The 26,896-nt window shown below is 43.9% G+C and overlaps 1 protein-coding gene across 8 annotated transcripts in view; it reads right to left on the bottom strand.

Annotated features, from left to right (window-relative positions):
• Window positions 1-26,896, bottom strand: part of HERC4 (HECT and RLD domain containing E3 ubiquitin protein ligase 4) — a 280,806-nt gene that overhangs the window by 120,923 nt on the left and 132,987 nt on the right. For all 8 annotated transcript variants that reach the window (XM_029609698.1, XM_029609697.1, XM_029609695.1 and 5 more), the window contains 2 exons: window positions 9,382-9,441; window positions 6,067-6,178 (listed from right to left, as the gene is read on the bottom strand). In XM_029609698.1, the coding sequence (XP_029465558.1) occupies window positions 6,067-6,178; window positions 9,382-9,441 (172 nt within the window). The remainder of the gene's footprint in view (window positions 1-6,066; window positions 6,179-9,381; window positions 9,442-26,896) is intronic.

The raw sequence follows: 26,896 nt of genomic DNA, 5'->3' as shown, positions 1-26,896 counted from the left end.
ATATGCACCCTTGCCCATGGCACCACTTCCATTGTCGCTGTCATTAAGCCAAGTACCAGCAGGTAGACCACAAGGGCGCAAAGTGTTCAACAGACGGGGCTGCGCCAGCAACTTCTGAATTCAAGCTTCTGGCAGGAAAACATTGCCCAGCTTTGAGACAAACCAAACCAGAGGTATTCCAACGACTGAGCAGGCTGAAGACTGTTTTTGCCCGGGTTCAATACCCAACCGAGCTCTCACAACAGGGAAATCACCTTGTGAATCATCAGGCATCTCTCTTCCAGTGACAGGGCACAAATCAGCCAGTCATCCAAATACAGATGTACTAGGGTTCCATCCCTTCTCAACTCTGCCTCAACAACTACCATTACCTTAGAAAAGGTTCATGGAGCAGTGGCCAGACCAAAGGGCAGCACCCGAAACTGAAAGTGGCATCCCAGAACTGCAAACCACAGGACGCATTGGTATTCTTGTCAGATGGGTATGTGGAGATATGCCTTGGATAGATCCAGAGGTCAGAAATTCTGACTGCATGGCCATTATCACCGAGCGCTAAAGTTCCTTGCGAAATTGACGCCTTTGAGGTCCAGGATGGGATGAAGAGAGCAGTCCTCCTTTGACACGAAATAAATGAAATATTGCCCTGAATTTCCTTGAGATGTGGGCACTGGGACCACAGCCCTCAAACTGAGGAGCCTTGCCACTGTACCCTCCACTGCCTATGTCTTCTGCAGGGAGACTCCATAAACACGTCCCAAGGAACACTGCAGAACTCCATCGCATATCCTTCTCGTATCTCCTGCAGGACCCACTGATCTGATGTGATTTCAACCCACCTCTGATAAGAGAGAGAGAGAGACATCCCCCTAGCTCCTGTTCCTGGGGGTGGGTCGACAAACCTTCACTGGGAAGCTCGGGAGGTTCCATTACTCGAGCCTACTCCTCTTCTGGGTTGTCAGGGACAAAAGGACTGAGACCTACCAAAGGGTCGAGTCCTCTGAAAGATCACTCCTGTACAGGGTCGAAAATGCTTGGATCCACTAGCATGACCTTTCATGTTAAGGGAACACTGTGCCTGCTTCTTACCCTCTGGCAAACAAGGAACCGGAGATTCGCCCCACTCACTGGCCAGTTTCTCCAACTTGCTCCAAACAAAAGCGAGCCATTAAAGGGCAACTTGATGAGGCTAGCCTTGAAGGTTGTATTGGCCAACCAATATCGCAACCATAACTAACGCCTGGCTGCAACTATCAAAGCCACTCCACTGGCTAAAGTACAGATCAGATCACAGCCCACATCTGCCAACAAGGCAGAGCTTGTTCTGTAACTGCCCTGGAATTTACCCCAGGGAAATTAACCTCCTGGGAGAGAAGCAAACAAGAGCGAGCCACCAAGGAACAACAAGAAGTGATCTGGAAGGACATTGCCACTGCTTCAAATGCTTGCTAAGCTTTTTCATGAGCATCCTTCAAGGCCGCTCCACCTTCCATGAGAATAGTGGTCCACTTGGAGACTGCACATACAAGTGCATCTACCTTCTGAAAATGTAAGCGCTCTCTTATCATTGTATCCAGAGGGTATAGGCCTTCCAAAATCTGACCCCCTTTGAAATTAGCCTCTGGAGCACCCCACTCAAGTGTAACCAAATCTTGAATGGCTTCCATCATGGATTTCGATTTGGCTCAGACAGTGAATATGCCCCAGGAACTCCAAGCATTTTCAAGGTCTGGGAAATAAGAGCTGGCAGTACATCTCTATGAAAGAACCGTAACATATTTCTATACGGTTCTAATTTGGGGAGAATTTCACCATCCTCATGAGAGACAGGATCTGAGTTATCATCCTTGCCATCCAGATCTCGATCAGGTGGTCCCGCTGCCCCTCTAGAAGCTCTCCGGTCCAGGCAAGGTTTCTACCTGCGCCTCTGCTGTGGGAGCATTGGACAGGGGTACAGACTGCGCCTGAAGAAAGGATTGCAACCCCTGGGAAAAAATTTCTACCCATGAAAAAACAGACGTATCCAGACCAGAAAGTACCTGAGGAGTACTCACTGAGCTACCTTCCCCTGCCGAAGAACAGTTAGGGGAGTTCCATAATCAGGCACTCCACCTGAGTCACCTTTACCCAGACCCACATCCGGCTGGGAACATAACATAAGAAATTGCCATGCTGGGCCAGACCAAGGGTTCATCAAGCCCAGCATTCCGTTTCCAACAGAGGCCAAACCAGGCCACAAGAACCTGGCAATTACCCAAAGACCAAGAAAATCCCGTGCTGCTGATGTAATTAATAGCAGTGGCTATTCCCTAAGTAAACTTGATTAATAGCAGCTAATGGACTTCTCCTCCAAAAACTTATCCAAACCTTTTTTGAACCCAGCTACACTAACTGCACTAACCACATCCCCTGGCAACAAATTCCAGAGCTTAATTGTGCACTGAGTAAAAAAGAATTTTCTCCAATTAGTCTTAAATGTGCTACTTGCTAACTTCATGGAATGCCCACAAGTCCTTCTATTATCCGAAAGTGTAAATAACAGATTCACATCTACTCATTCTAGACCTCTCATGATCTTAAAGCCCTCTATCATATCACCCCTCAGCCATCTCTTCTCCAAGCTGAACAGGCCTAACATCTTCAGCCTTTCCTCATAGGGGAGCTGTTCTATCCCCTTTTATCATTTTGGTTACCCTTCTTCTTTATCTTCTCCATCGCAACTATATCTTTTTTGAGATGCTGCGACCAGAATTGTACACAGTATTCAAGGTGCAGTCTCACCATGGAGCGATACAGAGGCATTGTGAGATTTTCCTTAATGAAATCAGAGGAAGACAAGTCTTCCTGAGCCTCCAAACAGCGCTGGCACAAATTAGCAAGCACTCCTGGCTGAGGTGCCCGAATATGACAAGAAGTGCAAAGAGAAGGTTGCTACGCCTTCTGAGGCACAAGCGCTATTATGGTTGACAGTGCACTGAGTGACGGCCAGAGGCATACACCTAGCCAGAGGCATACACCTAGCCAGAGGCGCTCAACCTAGGTGCATGAAATTATGCACCCAACACTTAGGTGTTACACACCTAGATGCCTACCTAGGCACTCAAAAATAAAAGTCACAAAAACCTTAAGCACACGGTACAAGTTGTGTGCGTGGAGGAAAGCGTGCGGCGACTTCGGTGGTGCTTAACATGGATGCACAGACTACAAGGCCTGACTGTGCGTCCAAAAACTGGACACACAGCTAGATGTACACGCTGGACTGAGAATCCTGTAGAGGACAGCAAAATACCGTTATGGCCTACCATGAGACATGTAACAAAAAGCCTAAGAGCAGGATCTAGCCCAAGGAGGCTGCTCAACCCGCCAGGCTGCCCATGTCGACTTTCTACAGAGTGGGACGAACGGACCAGCATGCCGAGCACAGAGACCGGGGGGGAGGAGGAAGCCCTACACAACAAAAAACCCAAGTCTCTGTATAATTTTTTTTTTGTTTGTTTTAAACTTACTGAAGCTCAGCCTTACCTGGCTGAGTACAAAGATGGTCTCCGGCTGTGGGGTGGGGGAGAGGGCACATGCCGTCACTGCAACAATCAGCTTCCTGCACCCACTGCCTTTCAGTTCCTTAAGTATCTAATTCCATGCTGGCTAAAAAAAAAACCTAGCTCCCAGACCAAGGCACTCATGAGGGACCAGAGAAATCACCTCAGGAATTCTCAACTGTGGGAGGGACCATTTGGTAATAACACAGGAGAGTGGGGCAAATTTATTTCCTCAATTTTCCTTTTCTTTAAAATGAAGCAATCCCCAATGGGGAGATGCATGTCCACCATCTGCTGGAGACTGAGAGCACTGGCAGGCTGATGTCACTGCATGGGTATATGTACAGTGATGAAGGAAGAACGATCCATCTGAAGGTAATAGGAAAAAGCATAAGCATTGTCAAGTTAAGTGTAAAACATTGATACGGCAGGCTAAGAGACTCTGGAATGAAGGTTGCCGTAGAGGCAAAACTCATAATAAAACCTTAAAAAACAAATATATCCAAAGCAAGAAATCTTTGAGGGAGTCGGCTGGACTATTAGATGACCGAGGGGTTAAAGGGGATCTTAGGGAAAATAAGGCAACTGCAGAAAGACTAAATTAATTCTGTGTTTTTGTGTTTACTAATGAGGATGTTGGTGAAATACTGGTTCCGGAGATGGTTTTCAAGGGTGATGAGTCAGATGAACTGAACCAAACCACTGTGAACCTGGAAGATGTAATAGACCAGATTGACAAACTAAAGCAAATCACCTGGACCGGATGGTATGCATCCCAGGGTTCTGAATGAACTAAAAAGTGAAATTTCAGATCTATTAGTTAAAATTTGTAACCTATCATTAAACTCATCCATCGTACCTGAAGACTGGAGGGTGGCCAATGTAACCCCAATATTTAAAAAGGAGGTTACATCCCAGGGGCAATCTGGGAAACTACAGACCAGTAAGCCTGACTTCAGTGCCTGGAAAAATAGTGGAAACTATTCTAAAGATCAAAATCACAGAGCAAATAGAAAGACATGATTTAAATGGAACACAGTCAGCATGGATTTACCCAACGCAAGTCTTGCCTCACAAATCTGCTTCATTTTTTTTGAAGGGTTAATAAACTTGTGGATAAAGGTGAACTGGTAGATGTAGTGTATTTGGATTTTCAGAAGGCATTTGACAAAGTCCCTCATGAGAGGCTTCTGAGAAAACTAAAAAGTCATTGGATAGGAGGCGATGACCTTTCGTGAATTACAAACTAGTTAAAAGCCAGGAAACAGAGAGTAGGATTAAATGGTCAATTTTCTCAGTGGAAAAGGGTAAACAGTGGCATGCCTCAGGGATCTGTACTTGGGCTGGTGCTTTTCAATATATTTATAAATGTTCTGGAAAGGAATACGAGTGAGGTAATCAAATTTTCAGATGATACAAAATTATGCAGAGTAGTTAAATCTCAAGCAGATTGTGATAAATTGCAGGAGGACCATGTGAGACTGGAAGATTGGGCATCAAATGGCAGATGAAATTTAATGTTGACAAGTGCAAGGTGTTGCATATATGGAAAAATATCCCATGCTGTAGTTTCATGATGTTAGGTTCCATATTAGGAGTTATCACCCAGGAAAAAGATCTAGGCATCATAGTGGATAACACATTGAAATCGTCTGCTCAGTTTGCAGCGGCAGTGAAAAAGGCAATGTTAGGAATTATTAGGAAGGGAATGATGAATAAAACAGAAAATGTCATAATGCCTCTGCACCTTGTGTATGATGTACAATTCTGGTCACCGCATCTCAAAAAAGATATAGTTGCCCTGGAGAAGTTACAGAGAAGATCGACCCAAATGATAAAGGGGGTGGAACAGCTCTCCTATGAGGAAAGGCTAAAGAGGTTAGGGCTGTTCAGCTTGGAGAAGAGATGGCTGAGGGGGGATATGTTAGAGGTCTTTAAAATCATGAGAGGTCTTGAACGGGTAGATCTGAATCAGTTATTTACTCTTTTGGATAAGAGGACTGGGGGCACTCCATGAAGTTAGCAAATAGCACATTTAAAACTAATCAGAGAACATTTTTTTTTCTCTCAACACACAAGTAAGCTTTGGAATTTGTTGCCAGAGGATGTGGTTAGTGCAGTTAGTGTAATTGGGTTTAAAGTAGGTTTGGATAAGTTCTTGGAGGAGAAGTCCATTAACTGCTATTAATCAAGTTGATATAAGGATTAGCCACTGCTATTACTGGCATCGGTAGCATGGGATCTACTTAGTGTTTAGGTACTTGCCAGGTACTTGTAGTTGGAAACAGGATACTGGGCTTGTTGGACCCTTGCTCTGACCCAGTATGGTAATTTCTTATGTTTTATGTGATGTCAGTTTGCTCCATCTCCATCTGCTGGTAGAGGGGCATAACCCACTTGTTCTGGATTTATCTGATTGGACGCTAAGAAATAATATTTTAAGGTATCATTCTAATACGAAAAATAGTCTCTATAATGGAGTATGTGCACAGATTCCAGTAAGAGTAAAGCAGATTTGATAAGGGCATACCTGTTGGGATATCTGAGGATAATCAGGCTGTATGAGTTTATGAAACAGAAGTCTAGCAGTATTCATGTCAACCCCTGAGAATTTGGAGCTGGTTCTGTAGTGATCATCATTGCTGAAAATAAAAACAAACTTGTAGAAATTTATTCAATTTTCAACAGTTCTATGCAGCCCAGCATTTCCTAATTCACAAAGTAAACATTATGGCTCTAAGCAGGCTTTTTTTTAAAGCAACAAACTAATTCTTTTTATTTGATTTATATTTATTATTTATTTTACAAGCTTTTCTATACCGCCTATACAATATGTAGGTCTAAGTGGTTTACAAAGTTGAACATACATAATTAAAAAATTGACATTTAAAAACTATCATAAGAATAATAATATAAAATGAAAAAAATGAGCAAAATAAATAACAAACACACAACATAGAATTGGAAGGTGAAAGAAGGGAGGGTATCATGGTTGAGATTCGGCAAAGACTAAGGAGCAGAGGTAGGTTTTTACTGCCTTTTTTTAAATTCTTTTGTTTGGTAATGAATTCCAAAGTGTGGGGCCTGCTATAGAGAAAGCACGCTTACAGGTAAGGTCTAGCCTTGCCATTTTAATATTCTGAATTTTTAAGTAGTTTTTGTCAAGGGAGCATAGATGGCGCAGAGGTTGATAAAGACACAGAGAGGAGAATAACTACACAGCTGACGTATTGTGAAGTAGAATGTGAATAATTTTTAAGACCTTATAATAAATAGTTGACGTACTGGCAATCAATGGAGATGTTTAAGAGTTGGAGTAATATGATCCTTCGATTAATATTTGTCAATAAACGGGATGATGCATTCTGGACTAACTGCAAAGGGCGTATTACACTTTCAGAAAGACCTAAGTAGAGCGAGTTACAATAGTCTACACTCGTTAAAATCAATGCTTGTAAAACTGAGCAGAAACTGATGGTATACAATATCTGTTTTAGGGGGTTTTTTGGGGTTTTTTTAAGCAGTTGTAGTTTATAAAAGGAGTTTTGTTAGAGATGAATATTAGCAGTGATGGATAAACTGGAATCTATGGTAATGCCTAAATTACGTGCCTATTTGGTTATTGGAATAGGGATGTTATTAAATATGAATTCTGATTGTGGAGCAAGTGAACAATTGAGAATGGTTGAGAAGTATAAAATTTCAGTTTTTGCAGAACTGAGGGTGAGTCGGTTATGAGTCATCCAAATTTTTGTAGTATTTAAATAGGGATTGACTAGTGAAAATGTGTTGCTCCAGGAAGTGTTATAGGGTAGAATGAATTTGATGTCGTCTGCATTAATTTAATGTTAAGGCTGGAAAGGAGATGGCAGAGGGGTAACATGTAGATATTAAATAAAATGGCAGATAAAGTGGATCCTTGAGGGACACAAGATTCAATATAGTACCAATGAGAGTGATATTGTCCAATGTTGACCTGTTGTGGTCTATGGGATAAAAAAAAAAAAAAAAGTTGAACCAGTGGAGAACAGTACCATTAATACCAATGTGTTGAAGAATGGTACAGAGAATGCTATGGTCCAAGGGATCAAAAGCAGCTGAAATGTCGAGAAATATTACAATGTAATCTGAATTGGAATCAAAGCCACGGATTATGGAGTCAAAGGAGGAAAGAAGTAAGGACTCCGTATTGTGTCCCTTATGGAACCCATAGTGGTCAGGATGAAAAATATCATTTTTGTCAATGTATTCAGTTAATTGATGGAAGACTACTGATTCTATTGTTTTGGCCAATGTGGTTAATGAAGCTATTGGTCGATAGTTTAAGAGATCATAGGGATCATTTGATTTCTTTTTGGGAATTGGGAGAATTGAAGTTTGTTTTAAAATGTCTAGGAATGTACCAGTGGTTAGGGATAGATTAACTATTTGCATCAATGAAGGGGAGATAAGTTCTCTAATTTCTTTTAGTAATTGTCCAGGACAGGGATTGTAAGGGCATTTTGAGATTTTCAATTTGGTAAGAACATGGACGATTGTAGGAGGGTTGGTAGGAGAGAAATCAGTGCAAGAACTAGTTGCAGGGGGAAGGTTGCTTAATGGGATAGGAAGATGAGAAAATTTTGAGAAGAGGTTTAATATTTTATATTTGAAAAACTGCGCTAGGTCATTATAGAAAGAATCAGAGAGATGGTCTGAGTGTGCGTTCTTACAGTAACAAGAGATTTTACAACGTTGAATAAAACATTGCAATTGCCATTTGCGGCTTTTATTTTTTCTGCATAGTATAGTTTATTACTTGGTCTATTTGTGTAGGTGCGAAAAATACATATTTCTGTCTTTTGTGACTGCTCAGCTACTTCAAGCAGATTACATTCAGGTATGTAGTTATTTCCCTGTCGCCAGAGGGCTTACAGTCTAATGGCCTGATTCATCAAGGTATTTTCCCATAGACACAAAATGGGAGAAAGCTTTAGTGTCTGAGGCAACAAAGCGTGACATTATTTGTCTAAGGACACAAACAGTTTCAGCAAGATGCTCTTGCCCAGAAAAGAGATGCTCCCATTAACAAATGCAAAATTGTTTTGCAACAATATTGTCTTTTCTAGCCGCAATATTGCTTCTGCAGTCTAAGACTCTGGTCAGGGATCACACTATTTACAGCTTAGTGGACCATGGTACTTCCACTGCACCAAAAAAAGGGTCAAACATATCACTATATTTCAGTAATATATCTCTTCCAAACATTCTATTCCCAAAATGTCAACATGCTTTTCCTCATCCTTAAAGAAGTTATCCATATTTCTTTCCTATATTTCCCTCCACTTTTATAAATTGTAGAATGTTTTTCCTAATTAGTCATATGGTATGTGGCTGTAATGCTTCTTTCTACTCCTACTTAGTGTACCTGCACTCTACATACATGCTTTTCCTCATCCTTGCTGATTAGCTAACATGAACTCACACACCATACAGAGATATGGCTCCAAACTGGAAAAATGAGAGATACACTGGCAGACATACTTAAATTAACACCCCATTATTTTTTTCAAGTATTTTTCTACCAATTCTGACAAGAACAGGGGTGAAAGAAATGGTTTACTCAGAGTTTGAGTATTACTGCACAACACATTCAAATTTGAGCTAAATTAAAGGGACAAGTCTCACTGGTGCCATATGTTCATATGGAAATTAAAAAAAACCCAAAAAACACAACCGGGGGGGGGGGGGGGGGGGGGGGGGGGGGGGGGGGGGGGGGGGGGGGGGGGGGTTGAGATGGGACACAAAAAGGTAAGCTTGCAGAAAGACCAGAGCTATGCCATAAGCACAGAGCCTGTGTACCTACCTGACTGCAAGAAAACTTCCATTCAGACACCCAGCTGATGAAAATGTTCCATCAATCTCACTGAAGAGTAAACACACATGTTGCAAAATAAGACATTAAAAACAGATGGTTATTTTTTAACACATTCATTATGATTATTTAAGGAGAAATTTAATCTTACCTGCTAATTTCCTTCTCTTGAATTCTCCTAGACCAGTCTAGACAAGTGAGGTTTTACTTTGCCCCTCAGCTGATGGAGACCGAGAACACACTTTTTTTTCCTCTGTGACATCACTGGATAAATGGTGGTGCAGCCTGGGCCCTTGACAGTAAACTTCTGTCAAAGCAATGGCATGCGCCCCTAAGCCAATATACCTTTATCCTTGCGTGGAAAAAGGAATTTTTACCAGTATCCCATAGGCAGGAAGAGAAAATGAGGAAGCAGAACAAATGACAGAGCGGATCCAGCTGTTTCCCTAAGAGGGGGACTACATTCCCTATGCCTACTGAAGCAAGGAGAGAGAGACAGAGAAATACATATGTGCAGCCACTGTGTTCCCCGGTGGGTAACTGGTCTAGCAGGATTTAAGGAAAGGAAATTAACAGGTATGACTACATTTCTCTCTTTTTTTTTTTTTTATCATCATGCTAGACCAGTCCAGACAAGTAGGAATTACCCAAGCTTAAACAAGACTGGCTGGGATGAAGACAGGGCTGCTCTGAGAATGCCTGCTCTGAACACAGCAGTCTAGTCTGTAATATTTAACAAAGAAATACAAGGATGACAAGTGGCTGCTTTACAGATATCCTCTGGAGCAACTGCAAAAGATTCTAGCCACAATGTCGCCTGGCCTCTCATGGAATAAGTATGGAGCACCCTTCAGCAAGTATGCAGATGCAATTACCTGCTTGATTCATCTGGCCAGAGTAATCTTGTAAACTGCCAGACAGTACAAATAGCCTGTCCATTTTCCAGAAAGTGTTAGTCACCTTCAGATATCCAAGTAGGCAGACATCTAAAATATGGTGCCTGCTGTCTTTACTGTGTCATTCTCTCCCCTGGAAGGCTAGCAGCGCAATAGGCTGATTCAAATGAAAGGGTGACATCACTTTTGGGAGAACGGAGAGAACCGCCTGAAAGATAAGTTTCAGTGGAGAACTGCAAGATTAGGCCTGTAATTCTGAAATGTGTTTGATGGTGCAGAAGACTATCAGAAAAACCATCTTCAAGGAAAGATCCTAGAGAAGCCCATTTCACTGATTCAGAGTGTGAACCTACCAGTGCATTGAAGACCACTGAGGAACCAAGGACCGAAAATGGAAGCAGATTCACTTCACTCACTGGAGAAAGCGGGTTACATTTGGATGCACAGCTACAGAATATTTGACATGACCTTTGTAGCAAGAAATGGTTGCAACCGGGCTAGGACTCTCTGAAAGAAGGCCAGAATGGCTTCAATGTCTGTCCTATAGGGTAAAACTGACAGCTCTTCATAAAAGCTCTCAAAAAGGCACTATACCCGAACATACGCCAAGGAAGTTGAATTCCCAGGAGCCCTTAGTATCAATGCAGTAACTAAAGGGGAGTACCCCTTCCTATGTAAGCAAGGGTCAGGCTTTAAGATAAAATGGAGATGGGCCCTCCATTGAAACTGGGTCCTGCAATAATAGGCTGCATATGTTGGGTAGAGGAAGAGGGTGCCCAGTTAGTCTTAAGTCCACATATCAAGGTTTTCTTGACCAATCTGGAGCTACTAGTATCATTGTGGACAAGTGCTCCTCTATACTTTTCATGGTCCTGCTTATGAGGGGCCAAGGAAGGAAGACACAAAGAAGCCTATCCTTTGGCCATGGCAGAATCAAGGCATCTCTTCTGCTAGAGTTCCATTCCTTCCTAGGACTGAAGAACCTGTTGACCTTGGAATTCTTGCAGGTTGCCATCAGGTCCATAAAGGGAACCCCTAACTGGTCCACTATTAAAGGTAAACTCTCCTGGCTGAGAAAGCTGGCCCGGATATTTTTGACTCTTTCAATATGAGCCTCAGAAAGGTGAGCCAAACACTATTCCCACTGGAATGTCAGATTTGTCTCCTGGGCCAATCTGGCATTCCAAGTGCCCCTTGCTTATTCAATATATGCAACTGCTTTCTCTTCACCATCAGAAAGAACTATACCAGGGCTATCAGTCTAGCCTTGATTTCCAGCCTGTTTATGGACCACAAGACTTTCTCTTTGGTCCAGAGGATTTGAGTCATCTGATAACATTAGTAAGCACTCAAGTCCACTGCACTTATGTCTGAAGTTACTACAATCCAGGAGAGAAAATACAAGTCCATTCCCTTCAACAAATTTGAGGGCGTCACCCACCATTTCAGGATATCCCTTACTAGGAGTGGCACAGGCAAATGAATTTCATGGTTCTGATATTTGGGGAGCCCAACCAAACAGCAAGGTCAATTGCAGGGGATGCATGTGAGCCCTGGCCCATGGGCTTAAGTCCAAAGTGGTTGCTATAAGCCTCAAAAATTGGAGATAGTTTCACATTCTGGGTGCCTTTACAGACCAAAATGCTTGCATTTCTGCTCCATTTTAATCAACCCTTTATTGAGTTAGGAAGACATATCCTATTTTTGTATTGAACTGGGCTCCCAAGAATTCTTAAGGACTGGGAGGGGCTTAACCTACCCTTTGAATTGTTTGCCACCCAACCTACATGTTCCACTATCTGGACAACTCTGGCAGATGTCAACTAGTTTTCTTTGAATGATTTGATCCTGAAGAACCAATCATCTAGATAGGGATGTAACATAATGCCTTCCCTGTGGAGGGCTGCTACAATTTCAACCATCACCTTGGTAAAGGTTCTTGGTGCCATGGTGAGCCTGAATGGCAGAGCCTTGAACTAGAAATGCTGTCCCAGGACAAAAAACTGAGCAATCTCTGATAATCTTCCTGAATGCCAAGCCCAGGGGCAAAAGACACTCCCTTCTCCTTACTGCCACAATATTATCATGAAGAGTCTCCATCCTGAAACAGGAACTGCAGAGGCACTTGTTGACCTTTTTCATGTCCAAGATAGAGAGAAGGGACCTATCCTTCTTTAGGAAAACAAAATAAATAGAGTATCTTCCCTAGCCCTGGGCCTCAGTCGGGACTAGAATCACAGCTTCCAAACTTTGAAGTTTTTCCAGGATAGCTCTTACTCTCCTAGCAACTGATTTGCAGGGGGAAGTCAAAGGCAATGGTGATGAGAATTGCAAGCTCCAAGGAATATCTCTTCTATACAACAACTAGGACCCATTGGTCTGATGAGATGTGGATCCACTCCCAGAAGAACTACTGAAGGCAACCAACCACCGGACATACATCACAAAGGAACCCATTGAATCTCATTGGGACAAAATCCTCCCAACATCTTTTGCTTCTTGGCCCCACAAAAAGGGCAATTTCTATTACAAAAATGACTCCCCCACAAGGGGGACTGCTTCCCTGGCCTGAATCTTCTGGATTCTCGAAAGCATCTGGCACCCTGAGGCCCCGTATGGGATCTGTTCTCTGGAAGCCTCTGGGACTTGGATTCTCCCAGATCTTTGACCAACTTTTCCAGCTCCTCACCAGACAGTAACTTGTCCTTAAAGGGGAGCTTACCAAGGTGGACTTTAGATATGGTGTTCACAGCCTAATTATGCAACCATAGTAGTCTTTGGGTTATAACCACAGAGACTGCTGAATGAGAGAAGATCCTGACAAGGTCATACATGGCATTCACCAAAAAGCAACACTCTCAGGAAGCTGCTGAATCCAGCACACCAAGGCCTAGGCAACACATCCTCTACATATAAAGGATTGTATAAGCTAGTGCCACTGCCAAGGCGGCCTGTTTATAAGGGTTTCAATCTTTCTATCCTGTAGGTAGGTCCTTGAGAGCCATACTACCTTCTACTGATGTAGTAGTCTTGTGTGTTACGGCCGACACCAGAGCATACAACCAAGAAACTTCAAGGAGGTGCTCCTTGTCCTCCGTGGGCATGGGGTACAATTTGTTCATAATCTTAATCTCCTTAAGCATTCCTTGAGGGGATTCCCATTTTGCAAAAACCATCTATTTCAAGTCTTTATGGAGAGGAAAGGCCTTCAGAGACTTGTTAATTTTCTCCAAAACTGGATCTCCATCTAAACATTCCTCTACCTTAGACATCTTAGTAAGGAAATAACTTCAGTAATAAGAGCAGACAGCTCTTCTTTATGCAAGAGCCTAATGACCGAGCCTTCCCATTCCTCCAAGGAGTCCAATCAATCATCCAAGTCTGACTGGTTATCTATACTTGATCCCTTAAGGGATTCAGAGGAGGCAAGCTTGGTCAGGAAATCCAAGGCACCTGGAGCCACCTTTGGCTGCTTTGGAGCACAGCCATGGTGACCAGCAGAAATGGAACCCATACCAAGCCCTGAGACTGGTGGTAAACCACTACCACCAGGCCTCTGCACTATCCCGGGGGTGGCCAACTCCAGTCCTTGAGAGCCACAAGCAGGCCAGGTTTTCAGGATATCTGCAATAAATATGCATGAGGTAGATTTGCATACAATGGACAGCATGCATGCAAATCTGATGTATATTCATTTTGGATATGCAGAAAACCTAGCCTGTTTGTCTCTCTCAATGACCTGAGTTGGCCACCTCTGGCATAGTGCAGAAGGCCTGGTGCTTACACCCTGGAGGAGAGAATTAACCACATCCTTGGGGAACTCCTGGGTGTCATCCCCCTCAGGAAAGACTATTGAAGGTCTCTGTCCCTCGAGGCAGAGGCCTCAAAAGGCGGGGCTGAAGATGGCTAATGGAGATGTTGGAAGTTGACAAATCTTGGTGCCACTGCAGGGTAATCTCCTGCTGCTCCTGCGGCTGCCTGCTCCCCTTGCTTCACAGAAACAGAGGAGTCCAAGGCCCGAGACTGAATCCATGGGAGGAGGTCCTGTATCAGCATCACATATGGAGAAGAACGAGTCCAACATGCTAGGAATGCAACTGGGACTGTAGGCAGTACATCTCTGGCCATGGTTCACTTCAGCAGCAAGCTTATCTCTATCCCTTTATTTATGGGTTTTTTTTTGTTTGTTTGTTTGTTTTTAAGGTGAATCAAAGGTAGGCCTGATATGCAGGCAGATGGCTGAAGGAGAGAACTGTGTAGAGGCTAGCAAGGGGGCCTCCAATGCAGGTTGAGGTTGCTTTGCAACACTTACCTCTTCAGAAGCCGCTGGGCCCCGGAGATGCTACATAAACACATTCTCTCTGTAAACTACTACTACTAGTAATCCAGTTCTCTCTCTTTTTTTTCAACAATACTTTATGTAGGGCTTTGCCACAAATAAAGGAAGGGGAGGGGAATTGTCAGAGGTTCACTGAAGAAGATCATCCACTAAGGGCTCAAATCAGGCCAAAATTCCTGGGAGCTGCCTACAAGGTGTTTTAGCTTACCCACATAGTGAACCGACAATACAAAGGCCAGTATCCCCCAGGAAATTCCCCTAGTGAGATCTGCCACTTCAAGGCAAAAGGCTCCCTTCCTTACAGATCTGCTACTAAAGAAAACAGAAAACCACACTCACATGCTCATACACTCCAAGTCAGCACACAATAGATACTGGGATAAGCAATGTTTATCATTAATGCTAAGTTACATTCCAGAAAGCAAGGCAGCAAAGGTAATGTACAAATATAGCAAAGGCAATAATTGCAATGCTAACATTTCTTACAATTAGAGCCGCTGAGTTGCTTCCGTCAGTGAGTAGATTCTCTCTCGCTGTATGTCCCTCTGCCATCTCCCTCCCCTGCCTATTAATTATATCCTTTTTTGACTGTGATTCTGAAACTGTGTTTTGAGAGACTGCATACAGTTTTCCCAAAACATGGTCCAGAACGTAAAAAAAGGAAAAATTACTACTTATCTGATAATGTCCTTTCCTTTAGTAAAGGCAGGTTAATCCCCACGAGTGGGTTATGCACCTCTACCAGCAGATGGAAACAGAGCAAAAGATGACGTTACAGACATATGGCCCCGCCCCCAACATCAGCCCACCAGTATTCTCTGGCAAAGCCAAACTGTGGACAAAACTGTCTTTACTTGAACATTATCAACAACAGTCAACCATTTATGTTTCCCAACCAACAGGAACACTGAGCCCAGTCAAAAGAAGGAACATATCTAGCAAACTAAGGGCTACAGAAGCCAGTTACCAGTTTTCAACGAAGAGTAGGAATCATACTCTACATAGCTCACCCGAAGAAAGACTAACCACAAATTTAAACATTGGCAGCCGAGGGTGGATCGGGGATTGACCTGCTCTTACTAGAGGAAAGGAAATTCAGATAAGTAGTAATTTCTCCTTCCTCAGTGATCAAGTAGGTCAATCACCATGACTGGGATGTACCAAAGAATCTTGAAAAGGGCGGGAGGCTGCCAGCGGACCAGTCAATAGTGTCCATGCAAACACGGCATCCTCCCTAGCCCTAACATCCAAGTGGTAATGCTTGGAGAAGGTGTGCAAAGATAACCATGTCACTGCTCGGCAAATTTCAGCAGGTGACATCAAACTAAGTTCTGCCCAGGATACCGCTTGAGCCCTAGTGGCATACAGTCTAATCTGTTTCGGCAAGGCAACCATAGTTACCTAGGCTGCCGTAATGACTTCCTTAACCCAGGAGGCTATCGTTGCCGCATCACCGGTGCTCCCTGTTTACCTCCACCATAGAGCACAAACAGGCGATCAGACTTCCGAACAGCTTTTGTCATCTCCAGGTTCCGCAGCAAATGACACGATCTCCAAGGAACGCAGAAGATGGTACTCAGCTTCATCTCTGTCCCTATCCAAGGCCAGCAGAGAAATGGACTTATTTAAATGAAACTCCGAAACCACTTTTGGCAAAAAAAGAAAAAGAATCATACGGAGAAAAAAGGCTCACAACAGGAAAGAGCCTGCAGCTCAGAGACCAGATGGACTGAACAGATTGATACCAGAAAACTGCATTCAGTTTATTGTTGTTTACTGTTGTCACTCTTTGATTATGTTGTTTTCTGCTTCTAAACTTGTTGCTATGTTATTGAAACACCAATAAAATATAAATAACAAAAAAAAAGAAAACTGCATTCAAGGTAAGCAACTGCAAGGAAAGAGTATGCAGTGGTTGAAAAGTCAGACCTGCCAATAATCCGAGGACCAAGTTAAAGTCCTACAAAAGCACCAGAAGCCACAACAGGGGGCGAAGATGCTTAATTCCCTGCAAGAAATGGGACATGTCCGGATGGGAAGGCAAAAGCCCTCCATTAATTCTCCCCCTATAACAAGCCAGGGCAGCAACTTGAACATTCAGGGTTTTAAGGGCCAAACCCTTAAGCAAGTTGTCCTATAAGAATTTAAAAATCAAAGGAATATCCACCTTGAGCAGTTTAGTACCTCACTCAGAACACCAGGCCTCAACGACCCTCCAAACTCTAACAGTCTACAGAAGCAGAAAATTTCCAGCCCGAAGAGCAGAAATCACAGCAGGTGAATAACCCCACTTCAACAATCGAGCCCTCTCAATGGCCAAACTATAAGAAAGAATCGACCCAGATCCTTGTGCAGAATGGGCCCCTGACGAAACAGATCTGTCCGAGATGGTAGCCTGACAGGACTGCCCACTAGAAGTCTCTAAAGATCAGCGTACCACGGCCTTTGGGACCAATCCGGAGCCACTAAAAAGCGGAGTTGGTTTGACTTGCTATCTTCTGGACCAGCCTCCCTATCAAAGGCCAGGGCGGAAATGCATATAGCAGGGCACCATGTGGCCACTCCTGAACGAGAGCATCTTTGCCCATCACTTTTGGCTCCTGCCTACGACCTCAGAAGCGCAGAGCCTTCACATTGAAGGTCACCAACAGGTCTAGATCTGGTAGACCCCAGCAGTGCACCAGTAGCTGAAAAGACTTATCTGCCAGCTCCCATTTCTTCTGGGTCCTCTGATATTTTCCTTTCCAGTAATGTGAGAGGTGGATATGCCAGGAGATGCTCTCCACCCACATCATGAGCATATCTATCATCTCTGAAAACTGTTGACACTTGGTTTCACCCCGATAATTGATGTAAGCCACCGTCGTTGTATTGTCTGACATTAACCGGACTGCCTGAGCCTCTAGCCATTTGGTGAATCGCAGGCATGCTAACTGAATTGCTTGTGCCTCCAGTCTGTTAATATTCCACTACCACTCTGCTGCATTCCGGTGCCCTTGAACCACCAACTCCTGACAGTAAACCTCCTCAGCCCCGGAGACTCACATCTGTCGAGAATACCAACCAATCTGGCAACTTCAGGGAAACTCCCTTCTTGAGATGATCCGCAAGTAACTAACAATCCAAAAAGGACCTCACCCTCTAATGGGAGGAGCAGCCTCACTGCATAGTTCTGCGACTGCGGACTGCAGCAGGCGAGCGACGTGCGCTGAAGATGGTGCATGTGTGCCCTTGCCCAGGGAACCACGTCTAATTTGGTTGCCATCAATCCCAGGACCTGTAGATAAGACCACACAGTCAGACAAACAGACTTCTGCAGGGATCGACCTTGCACCATCATATGGAGCAGAGACTACAGCAGAAAAACTCTGCCCTGCCTTGCATCAAAACAAACCCAGAGATACCCCAGGATCTGAGACGGCTGCAAATTGCTCTTAGCCAGATTCACCACCCAGCCTAGTTCCTGTAGCAAGGAAAGCATGAAGAGAGTCTTCCATGTTTTTGGCTGGAATCAACCTGTTGTCCAAAATGCCCTCCTTGCAGAGGAATGCCGTTATCACTACTATGACCTTGGAAAAGTTCCTGGGCGCAATGGCTAGCTGAAAGGCAACGCCTGTAACTGGTAATGATGATCCAGAATAGCAACCCAGAACAACCACTGACATTCCTGATGGATGGGAATATGCAGATACACCTCCGTCAGATCCAGAGACGTGAGGTACTCCCCTGCTTGAACTGCTATTTATGACAGAGCACACAGTTTTCACCCTGAAATGCATGATTCCTAAAAGTAGGTCAACTTCCTTGAGATTCAGTATGGGCCGAAATGACCCTTCCTTCTTGGGCACGACAAAGTAAATGGAATATCAGTCCATATTTCATTGTGATACAGGAACGGGAATCATTACTTTCAGGTTCTATCCTTTTCTGAGGGGAGTTGCATGGAGAGATCAAAAAGGCATCCGGAGGAATGTAAAAAATTCCAGAGCATACCCATTCCGAACCACTTCCAGAAGCCATTGATCTGAAGTAATCTGGACCCACATGTAATAATGGGATAGGCAACCACCTATCTCCTGCACCAACAGGTGATCCTGCAGACCTTCACTGAGAAGACTGCAGGGTTCCATCTCCAGAGCCTACATCCTTTCAAGGCCCTCAGGGACGAAAGAACCAAGACCAGCGAAAGGAACGGGACCTCAGGGAAGCACCTCCCACATAAGGTTGAAAACGCTGACAGTCTCAGAGCGGTCACTTGCCTGAAAAGACCGGGCAACCGGTTTTTTGCCCTCAGGCAATCAAGGGACCTGAGTCTCTCCCCATTTACTTGCGATTTTTTTTCAATTCACTGCCATGCTAAAGTGAGCCCTTGAAGCACAGCTTGGTACGATTGGACTTTGAAATAGTATCCGCCGACCAGGTACGCAGCTCCAGTTGCCGCCTGGCTGCAATAACCGAAGCAGCTCCTCTGGCGGCCGTGTGAACCAAGTCACAGCACGCATCAGCTAAGAAAGCGGCCTCCCGGTTCCATCATAGGTCTAAGATCGGACACGGCGCTACCAGATTCTTGACAAAGATGTAAGTTAGCCTGAACTACAAAGGCACAACAAGAAGCAATTCAGAAGTTTATTCTCACTGCCTCAAAGGTTTGCTTCAGGATAGCATCAATCCTTCTATCCTGAGTATCCTTCAATGCCATACCTCCCTCTACCGGGATGGTGGTACTTTTTGTGACAGAACACACCAAGGCATCCACCTTAGGGAAATATAATTGTCCTTTGGCCTGCAGATCCAAGGGGTATAAACCCACCAAGGAGTGCCCACCTTTAAAGGTCATCTCTGGCACACTCCAATCCAGATCAATCAACTCTTGGATTGCATCCAAGAAGGGAAAGTAAGACGCATTGCGAAGGGTGACCAAAATGGGATCACCAAAGAGTCAGTCCCAGCCACTCCGAGGTTCTTCAAGGTCTGAGAGATCAAGCTCGGTAACTCATCTCTATGAAATAAAAAGAGGAGTTCGATATGGCTCCCAAACTGGGGGAATATCCCCTTCCTCATCAGGAGAGCCACCATCATTGTTATCATCCTGAGCCACTTGCATTTGAGTTTTGTCAGGCCGCATAGTGTGACAGCGCTTGACCATGGAGAAGCACAGGGACCTCTCTTAGTAAGCACCGCCAATTCAGAAAACAGGCCCTGTAAAAACGTCTGCAATCCCTGGAAGAATTCTACTCAGGAAAAGAAGGACGGGTCCATTCCAGGCCCCATTGGCCCGAACTTGACGTCCTGACAGCTAGTGGCTCGTAACGACTCAGCCTGAGGATTAATCAAGGGAGGGGACACCCCCATCATGTTTCCCTCTGTCCCACTCCCCTCAGACATAGGTAGTGGACCCACGCCAGCAAAATCAGAAGGAAGTAAATCTCCCCGAGCATCTAGGCAGCATGGACACAGGCTTAAAAGAAAGCTCCAGCTGAATGGCCCCAATGTGGCAGGCAGCACAAATAGATAAGTGCTTAGGCTTCTTCACGCGGGTGCCCTAGTTGTAAGCGTGCTGACTGGTACAGGCTCGCACCTCGATTAACTGTGCATTTAAGACATGCATAAAAAGGACGAACTAAAAATGTGCGTATAAGTACATGTGCCTAGGCTGCTCACCCAACTAGAAGACCAAACTGGGCGCTCAGTATCTACACCAAGGAAAGCATCTAAGCAGGATGCACAAGATGTGCATCCAGAAGTAAGGACGTCCAAACTGGATGCACAGGCGAGAAGGGACGCACAAACAGGCACGCACCGAGGGCCCACAGCAAATACGTGCGAAAAAACCTCACAACCTACCACGCGCCAAAAAGGGAGAAGCCTGCGAGTGGGGCCTAGCCAAACGGCTGCTCAACCCGCCGTGCCTGCACTACCTCCTCACCTCACAGAACTCCCCAGAGACCTGAGCTGGACAACCAAACAAGGTAACAGACCCTCTCTCTTGCTTACTTTCTCCTGTTTGCTGTTTCTCTTTTTTTTTTTTTTTTTTGAAGTAAGAAAAACTTTTACCCGAGCTAAGCCCTCCCTGGCTGAGAGGGCTAAAGTCTTCACCGCTGAGCCTCTCTCAGCCTGCAAATGCTAATTGAAATTTTGTTACATGCCACTCAAGGCTATAGGACTGAGGTACTCTACTGAGGGAGGGACTGCATGGTATCACCTCAGGAGGCAAGCAGTGCTATATAGATATCTTGTTTTTCCCGATATCTCCTTTTCCAACTTTTCTTCTATTTTTTTTTTTTTTACTCAAAGGCAATCCCCCTGAAGGGAAATGCATGTCCACCATCTGCTGGAGACGTAGAATACTGGCGGGCTGATTCCGGGGTGGGACTATATGGCCGTGACATCAGCTTTTGCTCTGTCTCCATCTGCTGGTAGAGGTATGTAACCCATTCGTTGGGAATGACCTGCCAGAACGCTGAGGAAAATGGCTTTTTCTTCTGATACTGCATCTGCTGTTTACCTCGTCCTTTCCCATACTTGTTACAGTCATGTGATGTGTCTCCACGTGAGCCCCCCCCCCCCCCCCCCAAGTCCACTAAAGGCCTACCTTCTGAATACATCCTTAGTCAAGTTTGTCACATGTAGGCTAAGTAATTCCATTATATAAAAGGTGATCAACCAGGACTGCTAAGGATCATCGGATCCCTACTCTACCAGGAAAAACCAAAAGACGTGGGAGGTAAAGTTGTTCAATAAGAGGAATTAGCCCAAAAAAGGGCTGTTACCCAAGGAATAGTCCAGACTGCTCAACCAGACCGAGGAATGGGTCATGGACCCCGAGAGCCGGGATACTTGCTGTAGTAATCCACATGTTCGTTATCTGCTGGAATCAGAAACTACTGGCAAGAGCCCAGGCTGCACCTCCCTTTGTGCAGTGATGTCATGGAGAAAAAAGAATATCCTCTGTCTCTAGCTGGGGGGGGGGGGGAGGGGGAGTAAATCCCCACTTGTCTAGACTAGTTTAACAGGATAAGAAAGTTTATTTCTTAATCCTCGGTAGCATATATTACCACCAATCTGACGAAACACAGGTTACTAGCTGCTGCTCTGAAGTAGCACCCATATAGAACTGGATTCTATTTTAGATTATCTTCTATAAATCATTTCAATTGGGACATATGCAGACTTAAAATTTTGTTGTAAAAATAAGGACTTTGTCTTTTTTTTTTGTTTGTTTCCATATTCCTATCTGCTCTTCCAAACTGGATGAAAACTCACCACTCAGCATGGAGTTTTGTAGATAGGAAATGCAGCTTAATCAATAACAATCACCAGACAAACTGACAAACAATTCAAAGAAATCAGACCCCACAGATTATGAAAAAGATCTGAGGTCACCAAAATAAGCAATTTCTTTCCTTAACATTTAAACTGACCCTTCTTTACAAACAAACCCTATCTCCCTAAGCTTAGTTATAACAAACTGCAGTGATGCCTCACAAAGTAAAGATTGTACAATACTTATTACAGCATTTAAATTCTTCTACAGCAAACACATCCGTCAGCTCCCCAACAAATACCCTTCTTTGAGTGGAAAGAGTCAGCCAAGAAACCCTTACCTCGGCCAAGGAAGACACACAGTATTAGGGTGGAAGATGAAACTAAAGGAAATACCATAGGAGCAAGGAGGGGAACCTGAGCTGAGACTGTTTTTGTGGTTTACCACTTATTGACTATAATATGCCAACACATAAGGTGAATATATCCTTTGTTATGACAACTAATGTTGGCTTAATTTGGCTCTTTACTTCACACACTGATTAGTTAGGGATGATAGTAACTTGTTGTATTTTTATTTTTTAAGTAAAACCCTTGAAGGCACATGCAATTATAAAACAGAACTAAAAGCAATAATAAAAACAAAATTTAATTCAAAATGAACTGAAATTCTAAATACCATGCTCATAATTCCTGGGTGTAAAGAGAGAAATTTCTGTATCGTCAGAGAAAACAGATGAAAAACACACAGGTACTCAGTAATATACATTTAGCAAAACAATCCTTCTCCTTTTTGCCGCTTCTTTCATAGAAGATTTCAGATTGTTCAAAGAACTTGCATGCAGTAGAAAAACACTGTAAACCTAAAGTACAACGTTGAACCTGACTTTTGGCAAGCATAAAATTGTTTGAATGTTCTTGGTGTTGTAGGGTTCTGCTGGTTTACATACCTTACTACTAGGCAAGGAACTGGAGACCATTTAGATGGTGTTAGGATATAGTTCCACTGCCTACCTATTCTACATTACCTGATTTTAAATATTTTACTACCACAATAAAAGATCTAACATTTATATTCCTGCACATATATTTTCTTTTAATTACAGAGTTGTGTAAATTTATCGCAGTTTCCAATGATGATAAACAAAACAGAGGGCATTTGCTTTACAAGTAAAATGAAACCTTCATCTGATTTTACATCATGTACCATTTCAGTGAAAAGTATTAGAATCCCAGTTAAAAATGAGGAAATAAATTTGGTAGTTTTATTTGATCAACATTTAATTTCTTTTTACCCAATTTGCATTCTATTTTAAAAACAGGTTTTTATAAGTTATGTGTACTGTGCCATATAAGATACATTTTAGATAAAAATGATTTTCAAATTTTAGTACAATTTATTTTAACAATTGATTTTTGTAACACATGGGGTTGGTAACTTTTAAACAGTTGCGCAGGTGCACATATACGCACATATGCTGGCTTACGCTAATGGACATGGCGATTTTATAACATGCATGTATGATATAAGATAGACTGTACACGCATACATGAGCACATAATGTTATACAGACGCACACATATGTGCACAAATACCGCCTCTACCGTGTAAGTGGGGAGATTTTAGTAGACCTGAGCTGACAATTACCAGTTTCCCCAGTTTGCCTAGGTAAAGGATAGGCCTACCTTTTACCCTGTTAGCCCCACTCTTAAAACCCAGCTAACCTCATTTTTTTTTTTTTTTTTTTATTTTGCTTCAGCACTTACACACCATTCATAGCAGAAGTAAAGTTATGCGGTAGGGGACCCCAGTGTGCGCTTGTGCACATAAATACTTATGCGCAGATTTCATTGAGAAAACTAGGAATGCCCATGCCCTTCTCAGACCGCACCCATGGCCCGCCCCTTTTTTGAAATAAGTTATGCGCGTATACCTGGAGATACATGCGTATTCATGCGCTTTTAAAATCTGTGTGGTGCGCACCAGTCTGACTTCTGTGTGGATCTCCTAGCTTTAGTGCGCTTAGAGCTTTTAAAATTCACCTTTCTTTGTGGGACTCTGCCTCAAGTATTAGGTTGCTGCGTACATTACAAAATTCTGTAGCCAGATTGTTAATGAAGGGGCAGTCATGGGATCATGAAATCCCGCTTTTGACAATTGCACTGGTTGCTACCTGTATATCATATTAAGTTTAAGGTATTAATATTATTTAAAGTGCTTAAGATTGAAGGTTCCAATTATTTATCAAGGATACTGGTTTCAAACACTCCAACCAAAACATTACAATTTCAGAATATAGGATATTTAGAAGTTCCATCTGTAAAATTCCTCCATTTAAAAGAAACAAGGTATAGAGCCATTTCTGTGATTGGCCCAGTAATGTGAAATGCTTTACCACCAGCACTGCAGGTTATTAATGATATAAAATTGTTTAGAAAACAGATAAAAGCCCTCCTTTTCAAGGATGCTTTTGGGGTATTGGCTGATGTCCGCATATAGATTCTGAATACTCAGTTTGCTCGTGTATCGATGCAATGCTTTTGTTTAGATGCAATGTGCTTTTTAAATTCCAAGGTAGCAACAGTAGCATGGGATAGACTTAGTTTTTGGGTACTTGCCAGGTTCTTATGGCTTGGATTGGCCACTGCTGGAAACAGGATGTTGGGCTTGATGGACCCTTGGTCTGACCCAGTATGGCATGTTCTTATGTTTTTAACATGTGTTGATTTTGTCAGATTGTATTTGTGTTGTAAATCCACCTAGCTTGGCTGAGTCATTATAGGAAGATGAGAAAGCAAATGTTGCTTACCTAATATGTAACAGGTGTTCTCACAGGAGAGCAGGATGTTAGTCCTCACAAATGGGTGACATCAAGGATGGAGCCCGACCACGGAAAACTTCTGTCAAAGTTTCAGGAACTTTGACTGGCCCCTACTGCGCATGCCCAGCACGGCACTAACCCTGCAGCCAGCAGGGGTCTCCCTTCAGTCTTGTTTCAAAGCTACAGGCAGTGCCGAAAAATAACATAAGAAAAAACGAACCCAACACCGCGGGGTGGTGGGCGGGTTTCGTGAGGACTAACATCCTGCTGTCCTGTGAGAACACCTGTTACATCAGGTAAGCAACATTTGCTTTCTCACAGGACAAGCAGGATGGTTGTCCTCACAAATGGGTGAGTACCGAACTGAGGATGTCCTATCGTGCACCAAATGTACCCAACGGCGTGCAACAGGCACAACAACTGGAGTGTAATTTGGTAGAGGGCATCCGCACCCTACCGGGAAGGTGGAAGGGTGTTGGTACCTTATGCTGGAAAAAGGTTACGCAAGACAGACTGGCCGAAGATGGAATCCTGTCTTCCGGCTTTATCCAAGCAATAATGGGCTGCAAATGTATGGAGGGAACTCCAGGTGGCAGCCTTGCAGATGTCAGGAAGCGGCACCGATCGAAGGTGAGCTACTGAAGTCGCCATGGCCCTCACAGAGTGTGCTTTAACACGGTCTTGGAAAGGAATGCCAGCTTGCTGATAGCAAAAGAAGATGCAGTCCGCCAACCAGGAGGAAAGAGCCTGCTTACCCACAGGCTGCCCTAACTTGTTAGGATGGAAAGAGACGAATAATTGAGTGCTCTTCCTGTGGGCAACTGTACGGTCTAGATAAAATGCTAGAGCCCGTTTACAGTCAAGGGTATGCAGAGTCTGTTCCCCGGAGTTGGAGTGGGGCCTGGGAAAGAAGATAGGTAGTATGATGGATTGATTAATATGAAACTCCGAAACTACCTTCACCGGTAGTACCGCCCGGTCCTGCAGGAGTTTAGTGTAAGGCGGATAGGTAACTAGGGCCTGTAGTTCACTAACCCTGCGAGCTGAAGTGATAGCCAAAAGGAATAACACTTTCCATGTGAGATATTTTAGGTCACAGGAGTGAAGAGGTTCGAAAGGTGGTTTCATAAGGCGACCAACAACCAGATTAAGGTCCCAAGATGGGGCCGGAGGACGTAAAGGTGGCTTCAAATGGAGCAATCCTTTAAGAAAGCGTGTTACAAGGGGTTGTACTGAAATAGGGATACCCCCGATACCTTTATGGAAGGCGGCTACAGCACTGACATGCATTCTAATGGAAGAGGTCTTTAGACCTGATTCTGATAAATGCCAGAGATAGTCCAAGAATTTGGAAATTGGACAGGAAAGGGGATCAAGGGACTGAGAAGTGCACCATGATGTATACCTTTTCCATTTGTAGGAATAAGATTTTCTTGTGGAAGGCTTTCGTGAAGCGATCAGGACACGAGAAACTGAATCCGAAAGGTTAAATGGTTGAAGACTAACCTTTCAACATCCATGCCGTCAGGGACAAGGCTTGGAGGTTGGGATGGAGGAGGCATCCGTTGTTTTGAGTGACCAGATGCGGGTCCTGTCCCAGAGGAATGTGCCTGCGGATGGAGAGATCCTGGAGTATGGGAAACCACACTTGCCGTGGCCAATGCGGTGCTATCAGGATCATGGTTCCCCTGTCCTGACATAGCTTCACGAGAGTCTTCGACAGAAGAGGAAGTGGAGGGAATGCATAAAGCAGACCGGTTGACCACGTGAGGGAGAATGCATCCCTGGGCCGAGAGTGCTGGCTCCGAATGAGAGAGCAGTAATTGTCCACTTTGTGGTTCTGAGGGGACGCAAAGAGGTCTATGTGGGGATAACCCCATTGCTGAAAAAGAGTGGTCGCTACCAAGGGATTGAGGGACCACTCGTGTGGGTGGAAGACACGGCTCAGTTTGTCTGCCAAAATATTGTTCACTCCCGGCAAGTAGGTGGCTCTGAGGTACATGGAGCGGGAGAGGGCTTCTGCCCAAATCTGCGCAGCTTCCTGACACAAAAGAAAGGAACCTGTGCCCCCCTGCTTGTTTATGTACCACATGGCCACCTGGTTGTCCGTCTGAATCAAGATTACGTGGTTCGATAGGCAATCTTGAAAAGTCCTGAGAGCATGTCGTATTGCTCGAAGTTCTAGG

The sequence above is a fragment of the Rhinatrema bivittatum genome, chromosome 7 (assembly GCF_901001135.1).
Source record: "Rhinatrema bivittatum chromosome 7, aRhiBiv1.1, whole genome shotgun sequence".
Taxonomy (NCBI): domain Eukaryota; kingdom Metazoa; phylum Chordata; class Amphibia; order Gymnophiona; family Rhinatrematidae; genus Rhinatrema; species Rhinatrema bivittatum.
This window is presented reverse-complemented; position numbering and strand designations above follow the sequence as displayed.